Source organism: Nothoprocta perdicaria, unplaced genomic scaffold (assembly GCF_003342845.1).
Source record: "Nothoprocta perdicaria isolate Ctin4 unplaced genomic scaffold, notPer1 scaffold_6, whole genome shotgun sequence".
Lineage (NCBI taxonomy): Eukaryota > Metazoa > Chordata > Aves > Tinamiformes > Tinamidae > Nothoprocta > Nothoprocta perdicaria.
Window position 1 is genome coordinate 8,345,462 of NW_020455865.1, and position 23,108 is coordinate 8,368,569.

General features: G+C 47.1%; 2 protein-coding genes across 2 annotated transcripts in view; both read left to right on the forward strand.

Moving 5' to 3' along the window:
• The first annotated feature begins 1,673 nt into the window (after positions 1–1,673).
• On the forward strand, positions 1,674–10,677 carry LOC112956110 (olfactory receptor 10A7-like). Its single transcript, XM_026049616.1, has 2 exons — positions 1,674–1,841; positions 9,715–10,677. The coding sequence occupies exons 1-2, from the start codon at positions 1,674–1,676 to the stop codon at positions 10,675–10,677; spliced, it is 1,131 nt and encodes a 376-aa protein (XP_025905401.1).
• A 4,159-nt stretch (positions 10,678–14,836) lies between these two features.
• NPDC1 (neural proliferation, differentiation and control 1) overlaps positions 14,837–23,108 on the forward strand; it is a 34,846-nt gene continuing 26,574 nt past the window's right edge. Inside the window, exons 1-4 of the mRNA XM_026049617.1 lie at positions 14,837–14,932; positions 15,384–15,486; positions 17,971–18,081; positions 18,425–18,526. Of these exons, the coding sequence (XP_025905402.1) occupies positions 14,837–14,932; positions 15,384–15,486; positions 17,971–18,081; positions 18,425–18,526 (412 nt within the window). The remainder of the gene's footprint in view (positions 14,933–15,383; positions 15,487–17,970; positions 18,082–18,424; positions 18,527–23,108) is intronic.

The window sequence follows — 23,108 nt, forward strand, 5'->3', positions numbered from 1 at the left end:
ATCTCCTGCAACCTCTGTATAAAATTAGCATAATAATAATAATAATAATAATAATAATAATAATAATAACCTCTACTCTTCCCAGTTCTAAGAAGAGATGCTGTAGTAAGAAGTTCATGAGTTCCATACCTTACTTAATTTCACTAGGAATGTCATCTCCCCTGTTTAACTACTCACTTCTCTATTGGCAAGTCAGCTTAAAACAAATCTTTTAATGTAACAACAGAAGGGAAATTATATCCAAGGAATCTACCTAAGCTCCTTGGTAAAGGTGGATGAAGAATTACTTTGTTTTCCCATCAGCTTATTTTCATTGAATATTCACTTCAAATTTGACCATATATTGGCCTAATGAATTCTAGTTTTCAATTCCTGCCCCTGGTGCCTTTGAATAAAAACGCATATATAAAGATGTTATTCCTCAGTGTAGAGGAACAACTGGACATCTTTGGGGAYTGGGGAGTTGTCAATATATTTTGTCATTAGTTAATTTTCCAGGGCTTATTCTACTGTCTTCCTGTGGATGCAATATCTGCAAGTTTAAAAACATTTCTCTTTTTTTTTTTATGATCAGACTCTTTAAAATGTCATTTAATTATACTGGCTGATTCTAAGTGTAACACTGACTGTAATAACAACAGCTTTTTGACTCAAACTCTGTGAATCAGGTCCTGTTTGCTGCTCAGGTCCAAGCCAGCAGTCTCTTCCCTCCTGTGGTCTCTCAACCAGCTATCCAATCCTCGAGCAACCTAAAAAATTGGTCTCTGCATCGTGCTCCACTGTGGSACATCTAACCTGCACGGACCTGACTGCAGTGGTAGAGCCTCTTGGATGTCCTTGTGCATGTGACAGCCATCGGCATCAAGAAGGTCAGTTGGCAGTACAGCTCCTGCAACAAGAGCTGCGCAACAAGAGTCGTGCAAAAGTGCTCTGCCCTTGCCCTTCACTCTTGGATCACRTGGAATGGCTGCAGGAGCTTTCCTAAGAGCTTCTGGACACGGGACCTGACCAGTAGCGGCTCAGCTGGACCAGAAAAGGGACAGGTCTTCCTTAGCCATGGAYAATGACTCTGTGCAGCACAGGCATAAACTGAGCTCCCCGGGGTTAAGAGTGAGTCCCTTCTAAATTGCCACTTACTGCTTAGGCCTCCCTAGGCCATGCCTGAGCACACAGAGGGATAGAATTGTTTTTCCTCCTTAGCCTAGGGAAGAGCAAATATAGCTCCTGTCCCCTGGCACTGCACAATAAACCACTTGGAGCCTTCTCAAAAGTTAACACTTCAGAAAGTCAGATACTTTTAATGACACCAATTGAGATACATTAAAAGTGGAGACAAAACTTCCTGGCACAACAAGGTGTTCTTTTGAGTCACAGTTTCATGAGACTTTGGCACTGGAAATGCAATTGGCCTAGGAAGTTTCTGCTTTCTCCAGATGTGCTGTTGTAATCCCGTGGCTTACAACAGGATTCAGTCTGGATCATCTCTGCAAGTGCTTGTATATTTTGGCACTATGGACAGTTGGTCCAGTACAGCTGACGGGAAGCGGTCTTGCAGCCTGAAAGTGGGAAGAAGTGTGGCTGGAGACTGCCCAAGCAGATTCTGTTGCCAGATTCAGTATCTCCCAAAATGAGTCAAGATGCTTGAGTCCCAGCGGTGCCAAATACCAGTGACAATGTGCCTGTGGGTGAATGACGAAGCTCTGGGACTGATTGTTACGCTGGAGAGCAGAATGGCCATTCAGAGAGACCTCTGCAGCCCAGAGAAATGGGGTAACACAAGTTCAGCTGAGGCAAATGCCCTCAGATGGGCTAATCCTGTGCAACAGGACAGACTGGAGCAGGTGGGTTGTTTGCAGAAAAAAATGCCAGCCATCCAGTGAGCAATAAGTTGAATTTCAGTCATGAGAGTGTCATTGCTGCAATGGCAGCAAAATGTCCCCTGAGTTGCATTWCTGACGGAGTAACCAGCAGCACCAAGAGGTGACTGTTCTCTACTGAACACCTAGCAGATCACATCTGGAGTACTGGAGTACTGGGTCCAGAGTGGGACTTCCCAGTTCAAGAGAAGTATTCACAAACTCAAACAGGTCTAGTGGAGGCCATAGATCTGGTCAGGGCCTGGAACACCACGTATATGAGAACAGATTGAGAGTTGGACTCCTTTAGCCTTTAGATGAGAAAGCAAAGGAGAGATATGACTGCTGTCTCCAAATACCTAAAGGGAGGATGTAGAGAGCTCCTCTTGAAGGTGCATGGTGACAGGAAGAAAGGCAACAGGTAGCAGCTGCAACATGGGAAATTCCAATTAAACCCAAGAAAAATGTTCTTCGTAGTGTGGATGTACAAGCATTGTACTAGGTGTGGTCCATTGTGGACATCAGGTGTCTACAAATGTGGYGGAACCCACATTTTTGGAGATACTGAAACTCAGCTGGTCAAGTCTCTGAGCAACATGATCAAACTTTAAAACTGGCCTTGCTCTAAGCATGGAAATTGGACCTGRCATGCCTGAAGTCCCTTCCAAACAAAATCATTCAGTGACTCCTAGTGCCTTGGAGCACTTGAGGAGATTTGCACAAGCTATGTGAACAGGACTAGCAAGGAACCCATCTGGATGCAATCAGTGGATCTCCAGATATTAATAAAAATYGTTTACACATTACTGACCATTCGTAAATTAATTAAACTGTGAACAATACCAAAGAAGAGGCCCATTCCTAATAAGTCCACCTGTGATGTGCTGTAAGCTGTAGTCTTCCTTTTCATGCACTGCTGCCTGCAGGATGGCAACGGTAGAGCAAGCAAGGGTCCAGGGCTGCTCTAGAAAAAAACAGATMGTCTTTTCAAGCCCCACACTTGCCCTTGCAAATTGGCACATTTGGGGTGGAARCATCCTCTCCAGATTTACAGATTTCTCACAGATTAAATATCTCAGAGCAGCCGTCTGGAGAAGCAATGTGCCTTGCTCTTGCTAGAAGTCCCCATGTCACTTCTAAAACTTGATTGGCTTATCTAGAGAAAAGGGAAGGTAACCATCAGGAGTTATCCCAATGAATAATCAGGAAAGCCAGGAAGTATCTTCTTAATTGCAAATGTGGAAAAAAAGCTAGGAAGGGAAAGTGTTGCGTGAACTGACAGATGTTATTGCTAAGCCACTCACCATCATCTTTCAAAGGTCCTGGAGAATGGGGAAGGTGCCGGAGGACTAGAAGARAGCCAACGTCACATCAGTGTTGAAAAATGAAAAGGAGGACCCAGGCAACTACAGGCCAGTCAGCCTCACCTCCATCCCTGGAAAAGTGATGGAACAGCTCATCCTGGCTGCTGTCTCTAAGCAGGTGAAGGACAAGAATGTGCTCAGGAATAGTCATCATGGATTCACCAAGGGGAAATCATGCTTAACCAACCTGATAGCCTTCTATGATGGAATGACTGGCTGGGTAGATGAGGGGAGAGAAGTGGATGTCATCTATCTGGACTTCAGCAAGGCTTTTGACACCGTCCCTCACATCATCCTCCTAGGCAAGCTCCAGAAGTGTGGAATAGCTGAATGGATGGTGAGGTGGACTGAGAACTGGCTGCATGGCAGAGCTCAGAGGGTGGTGATCACTGGCACAGAGCCTAGTTGGAGGCCTGTAGTTAGCAGTCTTCGGTCCCTAGTCAGCACTCTTCAGTTCCTCAGTCTTCAGTCCAGGCCTGTTCAATTTATTCATCAATGACCTGGATGAAGGGACGGAGTGCCCCCTCAGCAAGTTTGCTGATGATACCAAACTGGGAGGAGTAGCTGATACCCCACAGGGCTGCACCACCATCCAGAGGGACCTGGGCAGACTGGACAATTGGGTGGCGAGAAACCTCATGAAATTCAACACCAGCAAGTGCAGGGTGCTGCACTTGGTGAGGAATAAGCCCAGGTACCAGTACAGGCTGGAGACTGACCTTCTAGAGACCAGCTCTGTAGAGAAGGTTCTGGGYGTCATGGTGGACAACAAGTTGACCATGAGGCAGCAGTGTGCTGTCGTGGCCAAGAAGGCCAACAGGATCCTGGGATGYATTAAGAAGTGCATCTTCAGCAAGTTGAGGGAAGTGATCCTTCCTTTCTACTCMGCCCTGGTGAGACCAAATTCTGGGCTCTCCCATACAAGAGGGATGCGGACTCTCTACTGGAGAGAGTCCAGCGCAGGGCTACGAGGATGATCAGGATCAGAATCACAGAATCACAGAATGGTTAAGGTTGGAAGAGACCTCTAGAGATCATCTAGTCCAACCTTCCTGCTCAAACAGGGACACCTAGAGCATGTGGCACAGGGTGGCATCCAGGACGGTTTTGAAGACCTCCAGAGAAGGAGACTCCACAACCTCCCTGGGCAGCCTGTGCCAGGGCTCTGTCACCCTCACAGAAAAGAAGTTCCTCCTCCCATGGAGATGGAACTKCCTGTGYTGCAGCTTACACCCATAAATACAGCATTCAAAGTCCTGTGTTCAGTGTCCAGAAGAAGACAYATAGAGCAGAATATCTGCCCTATGCAGAAAGGCTGAGAGAGACGGGCCTGTTCTCTCAAGAAGAGAAGGCTGAGAGGGGACCTGAACAGTGTATATAAATATCTTAAGGGAGGGAGTGAGGAGGATGGGGCCAACATCTTCTCAGTGGTGGCCAGTGACAGGACAGGATAAAATGGCCTCAAAATGAAGCATCAAAAGTTCCACAGGAACTTAAGGAAAAATTTCCTTGAGAGTGAGGGTGACAGAGCACTAGAACAGGTTGCCAAGAAAGGTTTTGGAATCTTCTTCTCTGGAGATATTCAAAACCAGTCTGGACGCAAATCCTGTGCTAGATGCTGTAGGTGACCCTGTGTCTGCAGGAGAGTTGGACTAGATGTTCTCTAAAGGTCCCTTCCAACCCTAGTGATTCTATGATTCTATTATGCAAAAGTCCATGGCTGGACACTGAACACAGGACTTTGAACACTGCATTTACTTTCAGTACTTTTCCCTGGTCCCACAGCATCCCAACCCATGGTGCCCAAGGGGCTATGCCTAAGCAATTATGGACTCTGCTCTAACAGGGGATCTTTTCACACCTGCCTCCTAGGAGTGTACTGAAATAACCCTGGCATCCCTAATTGCTGATGCTGCCAGATCTCCTTGGTATGAAGAGAGGAAAACGTCTTCTCAAGGTACGCTGCACAGGAGTGGGTCACCAGGTATTCTTCACAGATGTTCAGGGTGAGTATCGCAGGCCTGGACAGCCATAGGATTGAGGAAGGGGGAAGGAGGTGGTCCCGCATAGGAGCCCTGCAATGCTAACTCTCTCGTGCTTGGCTCTGTCCCTTCTCCCACATCCAGATGTGGATGTCACAGTCCAGCAGCAATGAGAGTACCTGGGAGCCTGGGCAACTTGTCTCAAAGTCCGCACCACCACAGCTTGCCTGCTCACGGCACTTACATGAGCTGGCTGAGGCGAACAAGCCCTGCCCCTAGTGCAAACACAGCTCTGGCCGCAATGCAGACGTGTCCCTTGCTCGTGTGTGTTGTAGCCCATTTCCCATCTGCTTCTGCAGTCTGACTCTGGGGTGGCTCTGCAAGCCTCACAAGATTGTGTTACTAGTGTGTGCTCCATGAAGAGGCACATTGGTCAACTACTTCCCAAACTATCTCCAGCTCAGTTGTCTCATAGTAGATCTGATTGCAAGTTCATTAACAGAAAGGCAAATAGACACTTGGCTGTCTAGCTAATGACTATCAGATCAGCAGATTTAATTGCAGACTCCTAAAGCTATCAGAAAATGAAATGGAAATGTTACTTGTATCCCAGTCACACAGCATCTTCATTTTTTTCTCCTTCCCTTGTTCACAGAATAATAGACACCGCTAGGAGGAACACAAGCAACTTTCCATTGCTCATCCATCCCACACATGCACCCTTGGGTGCAGCAGTTGGTGCCAGAGAAGCCAAGCAGGTTTTGTTTTTAGCCCAGGTTGGGGTGATATGGGGGACACTGGATACCTGGTTATGCACTTGCTTCTCTGAAGGCAAAGGGCTAAGGAGTGTTGGGAGGCTACTGGGTGTGGGTCCTCTCACCCTGCAGCTGGCCAGACTACCAGGTCTCTAACTGGGAACCTTGTTAGTAGACATACCATGCTGTCATACCAAAGCTTCTGAGCCAGTCAAGTTCTTCTTCACCAGCTGGCAGCATCTCCCAGCTTTGCCCTCCTGTTTTTACCAGCATATACCAGCCTTTAGAGACAACCTCAATGGGTTCAAGGTCCAGCCTGCCCCCCAGTTTCCTCGAGATCCTCCTCATTGTTCCTTCTCATCTCCAGATTAAAAAGGAACTGGCCCAGACTGGCTCCAGCTGTGCCATTCCTATTGCTGAGAAAAACAGATATCTTATTAACGCCAAACAGTTTGTCTGACAGGATCTCCCCTTACAAACCTGAATTGCATTTTATCATATCTTTGATTTCTCTTTCCCTAAATCCTTGCAAATGCCTAGTCCTAGATCCTTCTTCTCCTATCAGATATAGCCTCTACTGGAAAGATGCTTTGCACCCTTGCTGCAAAAACAGCAGCACTAATTCTTCTTGAACTGAGGTGGTCACACTCGTTTACCACAGCCCTACTCATGTGCAGCAGGCCTCTGCRGACTTACCTCCTTCTCTGAACAGCTGTCCCCACATCCTAATGTTGTCAGCCATCACCCCACCTGTGCCCTGAAGTGTCATTGTCCTCCTAGAAAACTGGCAGTGGGCAATCCCTGCCCTCGYTGGTATTGAACTGAGCACTACCTCAAGGCTGCCTGTTCCTCAACTACATGACCGAAGAGTTTGTACTCATCTCCTACGACAACAAGCAGCTCTCCCTCTGCACTACTTTATCTTTCAGTTCTGACTTACTACTTTTCAGGTTCTTTTCCTTCTTTGCAGATTTTCTGGCCATTCCATATTTCCTTTTCTGTGCACATATATTGTTTATACATTAGGGGTGAAATCCTACTCTACCAGCCTCTCCTTTGTGCTCAAGAGGAAATTTCCATCTGTTTTTGTCTTTGGCTTCAGGCATTTCCTGCCCTTTTCTGCATTTGCATGCCTGTTTTTCCAGATCAATCCAGCTGCGGTAACTAGTTCTTTTTTTCCTTTGTTCTGATCTGTGTGTATTCAGAGACACAGCCACGAATCTGCTTCTGCTGATCTTCCACTATAGTGAAATTTAATTGACTTATGCATACCCTCATAGAAGTGATTTTCTACAGACTCCTTTTTATAGTCATCTATTGTGAGGAACAACAATATTGGGGAAAAAAAAACCACTTGCTACATGCTGTGATGTGGTAAAGACATCAATGAGATGACCTACTGAGAGATATCTGGAGCCCCCAATGTAGATCAGCCTGCAATTTATAACCTTCTGCTACAAAGAGTTAATTTTCCTAGAAAAAAAGTTCTCTCTTGGGGCTTTATGCTCATCCAGTTTGATTGAGGAACCTAAGATTTCCAGCACTGTCCAGGATATGATACATCCCTTCCCTCTTTCCCAAGGTGATTGGGATCCAGGCAGATCTTTCAATGATGTCCTTCCATTTACTGGGCTGTGCTACCTTTCCACTTTGTCTCCCTTTCTTATCCTTGTTCCAAGCAACTCTTCCGTTTCTGCTATGGCCCCATCAACTATTTCTCTGAGCTCTTGAAACATCTGCTTTCATGGGCTGCTCCATGTAGGAACTGAAGTTCCTCCATACTGGCCTGGTGTGATACCACTGTTTCTGTTCTTTCTTATGGACCATCTGCTTTTCCTGAGCCAAAGTAGACACCAGCCGTTTGCTTGCCTACACCACTTTCCCAGCTACTCTTTTTGTCCATGTCCTTTCCCACCCTTTGTCTCTGCTCTCCATTGTTATGCCCTTGTTTACCCGCTCCTATTCTTTTAGCACATTTCCAACCAAGAAAGTACATGCCTTTTCTTTGACTTCCATTCCCTCCTTGGCTCAAAGCCTGACACATCATTTCCACCCATAGACTTAGAAAAAAAAAAAAAAAAAAAAAAACAGACAATCAAACAATATAATTCTGTATTTGGAATCATTATCTTCTGGTCCATTCTTAAAATCTTCTGTATCTCATCTTCATTTATTCAGGAGCTCCAGTCTAACATCATGTTCAGTCTTTTCCTTCTCTTCCAGCTTTATGTCTGTCTGTTTGTTTGTTTGTTTATTGTCATTATCTGTTTGAACCACACGATCACCTCCAGATGCCTTCATAATCCTTATGTGATCTCTCAGAGGTCCCTCCTCACATTACTTTTTTGGTGTGCACATAAGGCTAGCACACAAGGTGTTTGCAAGGAAACTCCTYCTTTGACTGTTATTTTTAAGATCATTTGTTTATTTATTTTGGCAAGAGGGTAAAATCTGCTCACACAGTGTGATGGAGGTGCTACTTCCCGAACTGGTAGTTACCTCCTTGATTTCTTCCCCCACTCAGACATTAACCATCAATAATTGTCCTAATGGCTGCATCCTGATGGGGAGATAAGGCTCATTGTGCATACACCAGCCAASAGTCATTTCTGAATTGAAAGAATGATCTTATCCCGTCAATTATCTTATCCCATAAATATGGGGACAGCCTGAGAGCTCACTGAGCTCTCCTTGCATGGCAGGGCGTTGCATGCCAGGATCTCCCCTTCAGCAGGGATGCCTCCCAAGGATACTCCTTGGGGTTGAGAGATCCTTGCACAACAGATTCATGGTAAGTGACAATAGCGTGTTTTCTTTCTCTTTCTGAACTTGTAAACTTTACTTTGTGACTGTGMACAAAATCTCTTAGTTGTAAACTGTTGACCAGGTCTGGSATTAGTATTGGATSCAGCGAAGTGCAGTGTGTCACTGATCCCCCATCATCACTCGTTCCATGACACACAGCCTATGAAGGAGAGGGCAAACAGAAGGTCTTTGTCTCATCTATTTGCAGAGATTGGTGCATCATTAGCTAACGGTGTAAAGAGGATTTGCTCCATTGATAGGCAGTAAGAGTCCAGCAAGGCAAAGCCCGACCTTCTATGCTTTGAAGAAATACTAGACTACTTTTCAATTATGCTCACGAAAACAGGACGGGAGTGAAGAGTTGCTCTCATTCATTCTCATTCAGCCATCTCTGGGATCCTTAATGATTGTACTGATGATGTTCTGGGGTTTTGGTGTCYTTCAGGTGATAGTTTTACACATTAAGCACCTAACTAAGTTTTACACATTAAGCACTAACCTTCTCCAGCTCAAAGGAAGAAAGAGTGAGGTGACTTTGCTGTGCCCCGGGTTCTCCAAACAGTAGCAGAAGATCTGGAGACATTTTAGTCATGTCAGTCTGATTTCTACCATAGTTTRATGGTAGATGTCATAGAGGTCATTAGCTAGAGAGTAGCCTCCATACCAGCCAAARCAGAACTACTGGGGAATGGGAACATACGCATGCAAGTATGAGTAAATTTCTTTGGGACTGATTTGAAAATTAAAAGTCCACAGGCTGAGACTCACTATCTGTCTCCACAGATCTTTCCCACCCTCAGCGCTCCTGGAGAGAGAGGTATGTGTGCAAGAGGCAATGACATAGCTTCACCCAAGATACCAGCACAACACAGGGTTAGTGATGTTCGATGGCAGGGGTTGAGTGTTCACCTTCCTTCCAGCTCTCCATTATTTCCTCCTGTTCTTCCTCTAGGTAAGCCTTGAATCCCTGCAGCGGGAAAATGTCAGCAGCCCCACTACATTTCTTCTCTTGGGTTTTTCCAATGCCTACAAGGCACAGGTGACCCTCTACCTGGGCTTCTTACTTATTTATCTGGTGACTCTGCTGGGAAATCTCCTCATAATGACCCTCATCTGCTTGAATAGTCACCTGCATTCACCCATGTATTACTTCTTGGGCCACCTCTCCTTCCTGGACATCTGCTACTCCTCTGTCACCCTTCCTAAGATCCTCAAGGACACCTTCTCACCACAGAAGACCATTTCCTTTGTGGGCTGCRTTACACAGATCTATTTTTTTCTTTGCTTTGGCGGTTCTGAGTGTGTGCTCTTAGCTGCCATGGCCTATGATCGGTATCTGGCCATCTGCCACCCCCTCCACTACACAACACTCATGAACAAGAAGATTTGCTTTTGCTTAGTGGTTATTTCATGGTTGAGTGGCTCATTCTCTTCTCTGATCCAAGCCTTCATCATAGCCAACTTACCCTTTTGTGGATCCAATGTGATCGACCACTTGTTCTGTGAGGTGCCCTTCCTGCTGAAGGCATCCTGCAGCCCTAGCACTCACCTCAATAAGCTTGTGTCAYATGCTTTGGCTGGGACTATTGCAATGGGATCTTTCCTCCTTATTCTTGTGTCGTATATTCACATCATCTGGGCTGTCCTTCTGAGGGGAGCAGGAAGGCAGAAGGCCTTTGCTACCTGCACCTCTCATCTGACTGTGGTATCCCTGTTCTTTGGCGCTGGGGCCATCTCATACTTAATACCTCATTCCAGCCTTTCCAAGGACATACATGAGGTCCTTGCCCTGCTATACGCTGTTGTAACCCCCATGATGAACCCTGTCATCTACAGCTTGAGGAACAGCAAAGTCAAAGGGGCCATCAGGAAGGCCCTGCACAGGAGGGCACTGAAACAGAGAGTCTCTGCTTAGGTACCTGGCAGCTACAGACCAACAGCAAAGGTGTCACTGCTGAGTTACCGTTACCCTCATCGTGTCAGGATACAGGTATATTTGGGTACAGAAGTGACCTTGAGGCTCCCCTCAGGGTCCAGGTGACTTGGGCCCTGCATTTCTGGGGCACAGGGCACAAGCTGTGGCTCCTTGATCTCTCTAATCAATGTGTGGGATGTTCAGGCCCTTTATTTGCTTAATGGAAACCCAGAGACAGGGTGTCTAATCTACAGCATCATTTCAGTGCCTGTTTATTTTGCCTTGTTTCCCTTTGTGTCTGCTAGGCCCTAGCACAGCTAACTCCAGCACCCACTGTGAGCTTTAGACAGGCCCGAAAGATCAAAAGGCCCAAATGCAGTCTAGGGCAGATCCTCTGCTTTTCATCTGATCACAAAAGCCAACTAGCATCCTTCTGGTGTGAGGTAYTGCAGATATCTACACCCTCTTGGACCAGCACACCTTTGCCAAGCAGGAGGATGAYACATAACATCCTCTAGAGAGATGAATATAGGGAGTTTTGTAAAATTAATAGGTGCTGGCCACAGAGGTTTTCCTAAGGAATAATTGGGGGAACTTTTTTCATAAGAAACAGGTATTTCCAGGGAGAAAAATTGTACTGAATGATCCCATAACAGCAATGCCCTAGCTAAGTCTTACGATTTTAATCATTTATCAGCATCAGGCTTTTGTTAAGCTCCCTGGAAAGAACACTGTTTCTAAGCAAAGCCCTTTCTGATATGAAATGCTGTGCAAAGTCCAGCAGTAATGCTCTATAAGCATCTTCTGTTAAGTGGTGAATAATCTTATCTGGGCTTTAGCTGCAGACACTGCAGAGCCAGATGTCATTCTCTTAATGCAATAAAATATGTATAAGCAGGAAAACCATTGTTAGGGGATTGATCTTTGTAGTTTCAGGAAACAGAGTTAATCCTGGGAATGGACAGCTGTTGCCTTGAGCATAATGGTGGCAATAAGGCGCCAGTGTGGGTGGTACCTGCACAGGCCTGAAGAGACCATATTAATCTGGTTCATGACGTACTTTCTGGAGGATTTCACAGGGGCTTTTGGCACTACGAAGAGATGAGAAGGGGTTAGCTTGTGGTCATAAATAAAATGATGTAAAAGAACACTGTGACTACYGCTTAAATTGTGCAATAAGATACACTTACTGGGACTGAAAAATGTCCTTCTTAGACCTCAGCTGAATTCTGGCTAGTGATTTCTTTACAAATTAGAGTCTGCAAGACTTTCCTATTTAGCAGAAATTATGGGAATAGCTTTCCTTTGATTAGAATAAATCTTCTCTCCACTGGAATCAAGACTTTCCCATTAAGAATACAAAATGTATTATCCAGTTTCAGTGAGAATGTGACATGCATACTCCCAGAGCTGACTTACAAGGCTCAAGCTGATTATAGAACCCAATTTGCAGGACAGCTACAATGTCATCTACTTTTTTTGGAAATAAAACAGGAATTCCACATTCCTTTCCATATTCAATCTCCAAGGTAGAGTGAGCTTATTGCTGCCAACATTGAAGAATCTGATTTCATGACTATTCCTGCCAATTGTAGCTTCTCTAATATTTGGTATGAACCTCTCAAGTTGACAGGTAAAAAAAAAAAAAARAAACATAGATGAGAGAGCATTTGTGGCAGAGAAGGAGTCAGGCACCACAAGTTCTGCATATGTTGTTTGTTTATCTTCATTAACCTAAGTTTCCAATGGGTAGGAATACACTAACACATGGACAAATGGAACTGCCCATACAGAATAGCAGAATCACTTGAGATAAAAGGACCATGTATCCCACTTATTCCAGAACCACAAAATCACATAATGGTTGAGGTTGGAAGGGACTTCTAGAGATCATCTAGTCCAACCCCACTGCTCCAGCAGGGACACCCAGAGCATGTGGCACAAGGTGGCATCCAGACAGGTTTGGAAGATCTCCAGAGAAGGAGTGTCCACAGTCTGGGCAGCCGGTTCAGGGCTCTGTTACCCTCACAGGAACAAAGTTCTTCCTCATGTGTATATGAAACCTCCTGTGTAATTYGTACCCATTAGCCCTTGCCCTGTCGCTGGTCACCACTGAGAAGAGTTTGGCCCATCCTCTTCACATTCTCTCCACAGGTATTTGCACATGCTCATAAGACCTCCTCTCAGTCTTCTCTTCTCTAGGCTAAACAGGCTCAGCTCGCTTAGTCTTTCCTCATATGATAGATGCTCCAGTCCCTTCATCATCTTTGTCCCTCTCTGCTGRACTCTCTGTAGAAGCTCCTTGTCCCTCTTGTCCTGGGGAGCCCAGAACTGAACCCAATATTCTAGATGCGGCTTCACCAGAGCTGAGTAGAGGGGCAGGATCCCCTCCCTTGACCTGATGCAACATCCTCCCGATGCAGCCAGGAGCCCATTGGCCTTCTCGGCCACGAGGGCTCTGCTGCCTCATGGTTAACCTGGTGTCAACCAGACTCCSAGGTCCTTCTCCTCAGAGCTGCTTTCCAGCAGGTCAGCTCSTAATCTGTGCTGGTGCCTGGGGTTATTCCTGGCCAGGTGTAGGGCCCCGCACTTGTCCTTGTTGAACCTCAAGAAGTTCCCCKCTGCCCAACTCTCCAACCTGTCCAGGTCCCTCTGACTGGAAGCGCAGCCCTCCAGAGTGGGGGACACCACTTGCCACAGGCCTCCACAGTGCCTCATAGATTTTTGATAGACGAGAAAGAAGAATCTAAAATGTGCGCACTGTGGCTTGGTGGAAGAAGTGTTCTGCTCTCACCGGCTGGAAGTACCTCAGCCAGAATGGTGAGAACAGACAGCAATGTCAATAAAGGTGGTGAAAGACAGAATAGGTGTGGAGTGCATGCTATAGTTTTAGACCAAATTATATATGCCAGCTAAACATAACAAATTTTATTCATTACTTTTTTAGCAAAGATAGGATTAAGGAAAATGTATCCCTGTGGGTGAAGATGTCTCCTGGAGAAGATGGATCTTGGATACTGTATGCTGTGTAGCCCCCGCAGGCCAAACAACYGTGAAGCTCAGAAAAACACAAACCTCCTGCTCTTCTACCTTTTACTTTTTTTTTTTTTTTTTCTGTTAAAGATGCCGAACTACTGGTGCAATTTTAATAAAATGCACCTAGGTCCCATGAATAGCATAAAACAGAACATATTTCTGAGATTGAGTTTGATGACCTGGGAAGTTCACTTTACCTCCTGCCTAGCAGTTTGCTTGAAACTGTGAATGAAATAATGGTGATTTGCATAGGAGAGTCATGTCTTCAAGTAACAGTCTTGTCCCCTAAAATAATGCTTCTTCTTCGCAATACACATTCTCTTAATCAGACTGTCCTCCTGGTCTAATGCTGTTTCTTATAAATATACATAGATGACACTGTCTGAAAATGCTGGAGTCAGACTTGGAAAGATCAAAACACTCAGACAAACTTAGTGGCATGTTAGTTCTCCAAGTCACTGTACTTTGCCTAGTTTCCTAGGGAAATTGGGGGCTCATATGCTCAGCATTGCAACAAAAAAGTCAGATGTTTTAGGGGGTAAAAGCAGGAGGTTTGGTGAATTGATACTCAGACTTGAGGGGCTAAAGACAGCTCCAGAAAGGGCTCTGCAGGGCGGGAATGCCAGGGAAGCAGATTCTGGACCTAGACCAGGGAAAAATCCATGATGGCTCCAGGGAAAACCAAGACAAGAGACCACAAGGGTGTTGTTCTGGGCTCTACGTCATTCTCTGGTGCCTGTTATGCTAATCCCAAAGAAAATATCAGCAGAGCTGCTGCTGATAGAGAATTTCTCATCCCTCCTCTTTCTGTCCCCTCTTAAGCACCTGAGGGGATCGTTTTGTCCCAGGCCTCAGTAGGTACATATTGTTCAGGTGCACACATAAATAAACACTAATTAATTCAGGTGAGGCCAGAACTAATGGTGTTATCTCTCCATCGAGACTAGCCGTCACATAAATGGACAAGGGAGACGGAGGAGGGCTTGCTCTGCTGCCTCCAAGGACCTGTGCACAGGGGTATAAGCTTGGAGGTCCCTGCAGACCTCGTATCTCTTGTGAGTGTTGCAAGAGCGTTCGTTTGTGCCAGGCGGTGGGGAAGCAGTGAGAGGGACCAGCCGTGAAGATGAAGGTAGTTTTAGTGCTCCTGGATTTGACACTGCTCCTGGGACTTCAGGTCCAGTCCAAAATCATTTTGAAAGAAAATTTTGATGCAGAAAAGGTAATGTTATGTGAGGGAATCTTCCTTTGGTGGAGATGGGGAGGATATATGGGGATGATGTACTGCTTGGACAATCGCTTCACGAGCGATCAAAGGTCAGACAAAACTTAGTTACTGGAGTACTTTTCAAAGGACTACAGTTCCTGCTGGAAGTTAAATTCTCTCACACTTTCCAGAATTTAATAGAAAGGCATTTGAATGTCTGAACACTCTAGTAGGATATTTAGCACACTAGTGAGGGTTGCAGCATACTTGCATACTCGGTTTGTCCAAGTGGATGAATTTTACCTGTGGCTATATTTTTACGGCAGATCCCTGCTCTACCTTGGAGAAATGGTGCTTTTCTACCCAATTAGAAGCCTAAACAGAGAAGGGAGTAACGGAGTTCCTGCTTTAGACCTGAAAATCTCATCATTTTCTGTATTGATTAATGCAGAGGCATTCTCTTTAGATYGCTGGGAAGTGGCGCACCATCGCCATAGCTACTGACTCCGACTGGATTGAACACCTTCGGAAGAATGGGAGGATGTCTATGAGCACTGTGGAACCTCAAAGTACCAGCAAAATAATCATCAATACATTTATCCCTAGGTAAGTGCCAATGCAAATCTCCCCACTCACTGTGGCTTTTGCACAGGGTTCTTCTCCTTGCTCTTCACGTTGGGTAGCTCTTGAGTTCTTTATATAACAAAGAAAGAAAGAACCAGATGGGTCCTGGGAGTATTCATTGCTTTGAATCTTGGTAACACAGGCAGGTTGCTTTGAGTGGATGGAGCAGAGTTCTCCAGCCTGGAATGATGACCATCCAGCTGTAGAAAAATGGTGCAGACAAGGGAATAAATATCTGTCATATGGCTGGGGATTTCAGGACATGAGACCAGAACTCACAGCTCTGAGCCCAGTTCCTCCTTCCAACAGCTTCTCCCGCCGCTAGTTCACACATGAATTACAGACTAGTTTTGCAATCATAGAACAAAACTGTGCAAGGAAACCTCAGGTCTGGTGGGGTAGATTTACTCCTTCCAGTTACAGGTGGATTCAGAGGGTTAATTCATCTGCAGGGATTTATAAGGCATTTTCAAGTGGATAGTGTTATTAAGGACTTGCTGTTATTCTCTTGTATCCACTATCAGATTGCATCAGCAACTGAAGTATTGCTAAATAAGAGAAAATAGACCAAAAAAAAAATCCCTTTGTAACCTTTGTATTTAATATCCTTTACAAGTGCAAAATTGTCTTCAATTCTCATTCTAAAAGCAGATCTGAAAAGAAGCTAAAATCAACTGAGATTCCTCTCAGTGGAGAAGTCTGATATGGTTTCACATACTTCAAAGACCTGAAGAGCTCTTGCTTAGCGCTGGCTAGAGGAACCCACCCAGTTTCCTCTATGTTCAGCCCGACTGCGTTGTTGAACTAGTCTTGATAAGAAGATGTTTAAAAACAACATAGCACTCCCTGGCAGCTTCCTTTTAACCACCTACTAATTATGCCTTGTTTCTAATTGGAATTGCGAGAGGCCAAGCCCCAGCTTCAGCTCCATTCCCCTCAGAAGCTGTTTAGATCATGGCAATCAAATGGCTTCTTGACTTGCTTTCTGAAGAAGCCAAGGGMAATGTAGTGGAGCTGCTCCAAAACCAAGAGCCCAGGGAAAACTGAAGGTTTTGCACTCTGCCATCTAGTGTACAATTGCCTTTACTATTATGTATCCTCCAGCCCTGCAGGTTGTGTGCAGAGGACAATGGTCCTGAAAAAGAGTAATCGTTCYGGTCTATACATAAACTCCCGTAAGTACTGGGGCAGAAGGAGGGAGGAAACAAGAGATCTGTTAACTGACCCAGCAGAAGCATTTAAGTCATTCCCAGAAAACAAACATACAGAAAACCACAACCATAGCATGAACGCTATTGGCCATCGTCTAGGCTAGGGTTTCTGTATAGGCTAAGTAGATCATGACGAGCTAGTGACTTTCTGTATCATCCTCTGCATAAACCTGAGGATAAAGCTGGCAGATTTCCCTCAACTGAGGAAACTCCCACCTGCTGCAATTTAGACTTGAGGCCTAGCCTGGGGACTCACCTGAACTTGCTCTGGAGATGGCTGTTGCTGGGGTATCTCCTGACACAGACACATTTTGGGAAGTCTCTATGAATAAAACTGGTGCCTCAGAGCTCACTCTGGTGTCTGACCTCYATCTGGCAGGGTGTGGTGTGTACTGGTGCTCCAGAGCTGTGGTAGCTCATAGCACCAAGCCTGTGACCCCTTCCCCAAAGCCTGATGAACTCCCACCTCCCACTGGGGCAATGGAGCTCTTCAGATTTGACCCCAAGAAGATGCAGTGTCTCCCATCCCTGAGCCCAGCCCAGCTCCAATCCTCCAGGGTCTCTGCCTTGAACATGCTGAGCAGGATTCACAAGTGATGCCACCTGGGCCTGTGCCCACTGGAGGGACAAATATCCCCTTTTTGTGCTACACAAAGCGGCCACTTCCCAGAGTTTCCCAGGAGAGGCTGTCTGGTGGCTCTGCTTTATGTGTGTGTCTGGTTGTTGGTGAGGGTCAGTAGTAGGTTAATTTGGGAAGACATTGCCCAGGAGCATCCTCAGAGAGGCCCTAACCTCTAAAAGTAATATTAATAATAATAACAATAAACACTGTGATACACTTTTGGAACCCAAAACTTCCTCCTGGTGATTTTGTTGGATATAGGTCTGGCGGAATAGATTTACTTGGTGGGGTAGATTTATTTTGGGGTCCTCCAAACACCTTCCCAGTGTTTATCATAGATCCCATCAATGATAAAAGCAAGCATCGTTCCCAAAGGGAAATAAATGGACTAAGGAAATTATTTTCTTCAGGCTTTTTGCAGCCTTCAAACTTCAGCAATGACTTGCAGCAAAGAAGTAATACTTCCCACAAGCCTGGTAAGAAACAATATCTGCAGTCCTGTCCAGCATGAGTTGATGGTGCTGTTCCAATCTCCCGGCTCTTGGGCACAGAGTTCTCTCTTCCAAGGGCCCGGGACCCTCTGATTTCTTTTGCAGGGGGAAATCTTGATGACTGTGGCCTGGTTGACACTGACTACAGCAGTTACACTATCATCTTTGGCCACCGAGTCTACAATGGGCAGAAGATCTTAGTGCTGCTTCTCTACAGTAGGTCTTGGAGAAAGCACATAAAAGTGCAGTAAAACACAGGGAGGAGAAGGATGTTTGGGGCAGGTCCTCTGCCAAGCTTCTCCAAGCAGACAAACTGCAGGGCAGTTTGCTGTCAACATCCCTATCACTCTGGAGGTGTCTGGAGGATGGATGCTGCATGGTTGGTCTGGCAGCATCCTGAGCTTGCTGAGAGAGAACAGGGACCTCAAGGGACTCCCTAAGTTTTCCCAGTGTCACCTCCCTTCCAAGCCAGCCCTGTTCCACCAGAGGAGCTTTCAGGGCAGTGTTTTGGTGCAGGCTGCAGGCAGCAGCTGTGTGACTCATTCTCTGTCATCTGCAGGCAGAAACAGTTCTGTGAAACCCATCGTGTTACAGAAATTCAATGATACCATAATGCAAGTGGGACTTTCCAAGGAACAGATGGTCATACTGCCCAAAGAAAGTAAGAGAATCTGTCGGCCCCTGCCCATGGGTCCTCCTTGAAGCTGGGACACAACTCTTCTCTGTGCGCAGGTCTTGCTCGCATGGAGCACAGTAACAGTGCTGAGGTGGTGAGTGGCAAAGTGTCCTTTTGTCACCTCCACTTGACTGCTATGCGAAGCCCACATGAGCACGGCTGTGAGCACAGTACACAAACGGGCAGCAAGGGCAGAGCTGCCCCAGGATGCTTGGTGCACTGAGCTGTGCAAGGCTCAGCACCTGCAGGACATAGCCAGTACATGGGGCACAAGGAATAAATATTAATGAATGAGAGGCCCCTCTACAGGGTGCATGGCGGATTTGGGGCTGCGCTGAGCACCCATTTGGGTGGCTGCTGGGCAACTTTGCCCTGTTCTGAGTCAACTTGTCGGGCTTCTCTCTGAAGAAGCACATAAGTCTCATCCCTTGTTTTCTTCTCAGAGGAATGTCGCCCGCTGATGGCATAGGTGAGTCAGAGCTTTATCTCCCATCTTTCCGCTGGAACAAGCCTCCAAAGTCCTTCTGATTTCCCACACAGAGCCTTGCGGCAAAGGGACAACCAATCTAAAAGTGATCCCTAACCAGGTCTCCCGAAGAGAGGCTGAGCACCAGATTAAGGATAGAAAAGTAACCTTTTAATCGTAGTAAATCTTAGATTCTGATATTCGGCACTAAGAAGGTATGTGGAAACAGCCTCCACTGCCTGGCCCAAATCTGCTACTCGAGATAGTGAAAAACAGGCTGGAAAGCAGAGCAGTCCTCCTACACCCTTTCCCACAGGACCATCAGTGCCGACCACCATGAATAGCTCATGCTCTCCACAAACCAAGGCCTCCACATGATTGCCCCACTGAGGACTGAGCCTGAGTTTTTGGGAGGCTGGAAACTCGTGGCTATCAGCTGTGACCCAAAACCTCGGAGGTGGAGCTGGGCTGCCTTGCCACTACAGAGCTGGGCTGAAGCCTGATCTGTCACAGTGTAATTCAGGCTGGAAGGGCCCTTTGTATGCATCTAGTCAAACCTCCTTCTCAAAGCAGGCTCAGCTGTGGGATTAGACAAGATAATTCACATTTTCTCAGGGGGGTCTTGCAAACCTCAGAGGATGGAGACAGCAGAACCTCACTGGGTCTCTCTGCATTTCCTAGGAGAGTGGCTCCTGCCTTACCAAGTGCCTCCAGCGCTGCTCAATCCCAGTGGTCAACGTTCAAGGATCCTGGCTTAGCTACCTGCTCTGTGGCACTTGGCCCCTGCCATGCTYAGGGCTGGCTCTGGCAGCCCTGCTGTCCCATGTGTGTCACCCCCTCCATTCTCCCAAATAAAACGACTGCAACCTGCCCCATGCTTCGGTGTGATGTTGGGAAGCACAGGGAGTCTTGGAGAGGTGCTCTGGGTTCTCAGACATCCTCTGGTGAGGGTGTGTAGCATGAGGGGGGTTCTCCTCTCCACCTTCCCAGCACCCAGAAGCTCCCCTGGACACAAGGGTCCCCAGCTATTTCCCTTTTGCCTGYAGCGTTCTGCTCCTCTTGCTCTCACCTGCCCCTCTTCCCTCTTGACAAGACCTTGTCCTTGCCAGGACTGTGGGGAAAGGTAATCCTGCACTGCAGGGACTTGCGAGGTGACTCCTGCACATGGCAAATGGCTCCGGCCTGCCCAAGAGTGAGCCTGTACCCCGTTAAATCAACCCACAGAAGCCTCTCACCACTGCAGRCCTGGGTGGCTCCGGAGGGTTCTCCGGCATGGCAGCAGGCCTAGCTCTAGGGCTTTGTGGGTGCCTGTCTTCCTGAAGGCAGCACCTGTCGTGCCCCGTGGCCTGAGCTACTCTGGGCCCGATAAGCAGCTGTCTTGAGAGGCTGCTGCTCCTGCTTTACTCCGTCCACCACCCATTTCCTTTCTCATCTTCTCCCCATCTGTGTAAAGCCCTTGGAAGAGGATGGTGGAGGTGGAGGTGTAGGAGGGGTGAAGATGTCTCATGGCTCACTTGACAGGAGTCACTCCACCGTCCCTACCTGCCTACCCCAGAGATCTCCTCTTCCAAAGCCACCACATCTCCAGTGCAATCCTGGTACGCAGGCTCTGGTTTCTCCCAGGCTGCAGTCCTCCTTGTGCTTTCTTCTCCTGGCTTTGTTTCCGGGCAAACCCATCACTTGATCTCATGGGGTGGCACAGGTGGCACCTGCTTTGTAGAAGAACCTATGAGACATCTGGTAACATCAGCTTTGTAATTCCTCACTGCTGCAGTCTGTCTCCTCCCATCTTGACTATCTGCAGTACTTTTGGCCTTGCCAACAACTCTGCCACCTCCTGGTGTGTCCTGCTCTGCAGACACATGAAAAAAAAAAAAAAAAAAAAAAAGACAAAAAAAAAGACAAACCACCAACAACAACTAACAAACAAACAAAAAACAAACAAATAAACAAACAAACAAACAAACAAAACCAAAACCTTCTCATCCGTAATCACTTACTCTACAGATAGCTGTGTCTTGTTCTTGTTTTGGTCCCTCTCACGCCACTCCAAAAATAGGGTCTCCCTTCATTTATTTATTTATTTATTTATTTACTTATTTACTTATTTATTTTCTGTTACGGGTATATCTCAAGTATGAGACGTTTCTTGTTCTAGAACTCCTTAGTCTCAGTCCTGTGTAGTGTTAAATGTTTAAAATGCAGGAAATAAAGAGATTCCAGTAAAATTAACCAATTTACACAAGCAAATGCTTGGTGACAAGAACAGGGAAGGGCAAGAGCAGGGGCTTAGCACAGTCAGAACATATTGAAATTACTGACTTTATTTTAGATTTGTACCAGTGATTTGTAAATAGGAGCGGCTTGTCCCGCTTAGTCTTTACTCTTGCCCACTGTCTATCCTAGGAACCCTCCAATCCTACTCGGGCAACATGGCACCAGCCGCAGGTCATTTTCTGTGCCTGAGCCATCCCTCCATCTGGCTCTTTGCTGGCAACAGAGCAACTCCCGACCGCATTCTGCTGACTGTGGTGCACACACAAACATGTACATGAAACCTGGAAAACCACCTAGGGCCTTCTGCTCCTGCCTTGGGCTTCCCTGTATCAGGGGCAGGAAAGAAAGGAGAACGAAGGGTCCTGGCTGGGAGAAATGGCTCTTTTGTGTCCCTGGCTGTTGCAGCAGGCAACTGGTCCTGCAGAGCCCGTGGCTTGGGCTGGCAGCTGGCTGAGGTGGGTGCCCATCATGAGCTTGCTGGCCGGATTGAAAGATGGAAGGCCATGGAAACCAAGGAAAACAGAAAGCTGTAACRGGTATTCAAGTACAACAAATCCCAGCCAGCAGCAGTGGCTGTTGCTGGAAGCAAATGATAACTCATTTAAATGACAATTTATGCAAAGAGTGTTGTCTCTGTGGCGTGCTCCAAACACYTCCCACATCCAGTGCTGTCACCCATCACTAACTCCACCTTCCTGGACAGCTTTGGTGGCTGCAAGGGCAGTGTGCAGGAGACAGACACTGCTAAGGGACTTCAGGTCAGTGGCCCCTGCACGTGTCACACACAGGCAGCCAGAGGAGCCGTGCTCTGAGCCCCAGCGCTGGCTCCTAGCACACCTTGGAAAGCCAAGGAGCTTCCTGAGGCTGGCAGCTCAGCAGGACACAGCTAATGCTCTGATGGGGCTTGTGCAGAGCGCGCCAGAGCGCTCAGCCTGGTGCTTAGCCCAGTGAAACAAMAGGATGGTTAATGTGGGAACACATCCACCAAGAAGTACTAAAAATATAACAAGTGTCAGTCAGTCAGAGCATGGAGGGCAGGGCCTGTCAAGCCCTGCTGTTGGCTTGCCCAAGCCCTGCTTTCAGGTCCGTGACCAAAGCACGTCTGGCTGTTGCAGAAGGATCTAGCTCCCCAGGTTGYCAGGTCACAGGCCAACGGGCTGCACCTGAGCGGGTCTGAACGCACAGAAAGTACAGCCAGAGGATGGGGAATGTGGCTGGGGTGTCCCTGAGACCTGGGAATGGAGCCACCTTACATCTCCACAGAGCGCTGCCAGGACAGCAGCTGCAGCCACCTCTGACACTTGTGTTTCAAGGAGGACATGGGAATGAAAGGAGAACCATAAGAAAGATCTGGGGGTTGAAAAAAAAACAGTCCTACATCAAGAGCTTGCCCCAACATGCCTGGATCCTGAAGGGGGTTTGGAGGACAGCTCAGTCCTTAAATACTGTTTCTTGGGGACTTGCTGGGTGAGAGAAAAGAGGCTTTTCRGGTTGCAAAGCTGCATGTGCAACTGAGGGCTGCAGCTGAGGCCTGGCAGCTTCAGCCCTCACAAGACAACGCAGTTGTGCAGCAGASAGGGAAGCGAAATGCTGGAACAGCTTTAGAGCAATTTAAAAAATAATACTAAGTCACTTTAGTTCCGGAGAGCAACGGCCGGCTGGCAGCCGCAGAGCCCCCGTGCATGACCTCCAGCCCGGCTGCCTGGCCTGCGCCCGCGGCTCCGCTGCGGCACCGCGGGTATGGCGGGTGCGCGGCCGGGGCTGCCCGGCCCTACAGCGGCGGCTACGGCCGCGGGGCCCTGCAGCAGCGCCCGGGGCGCCCGG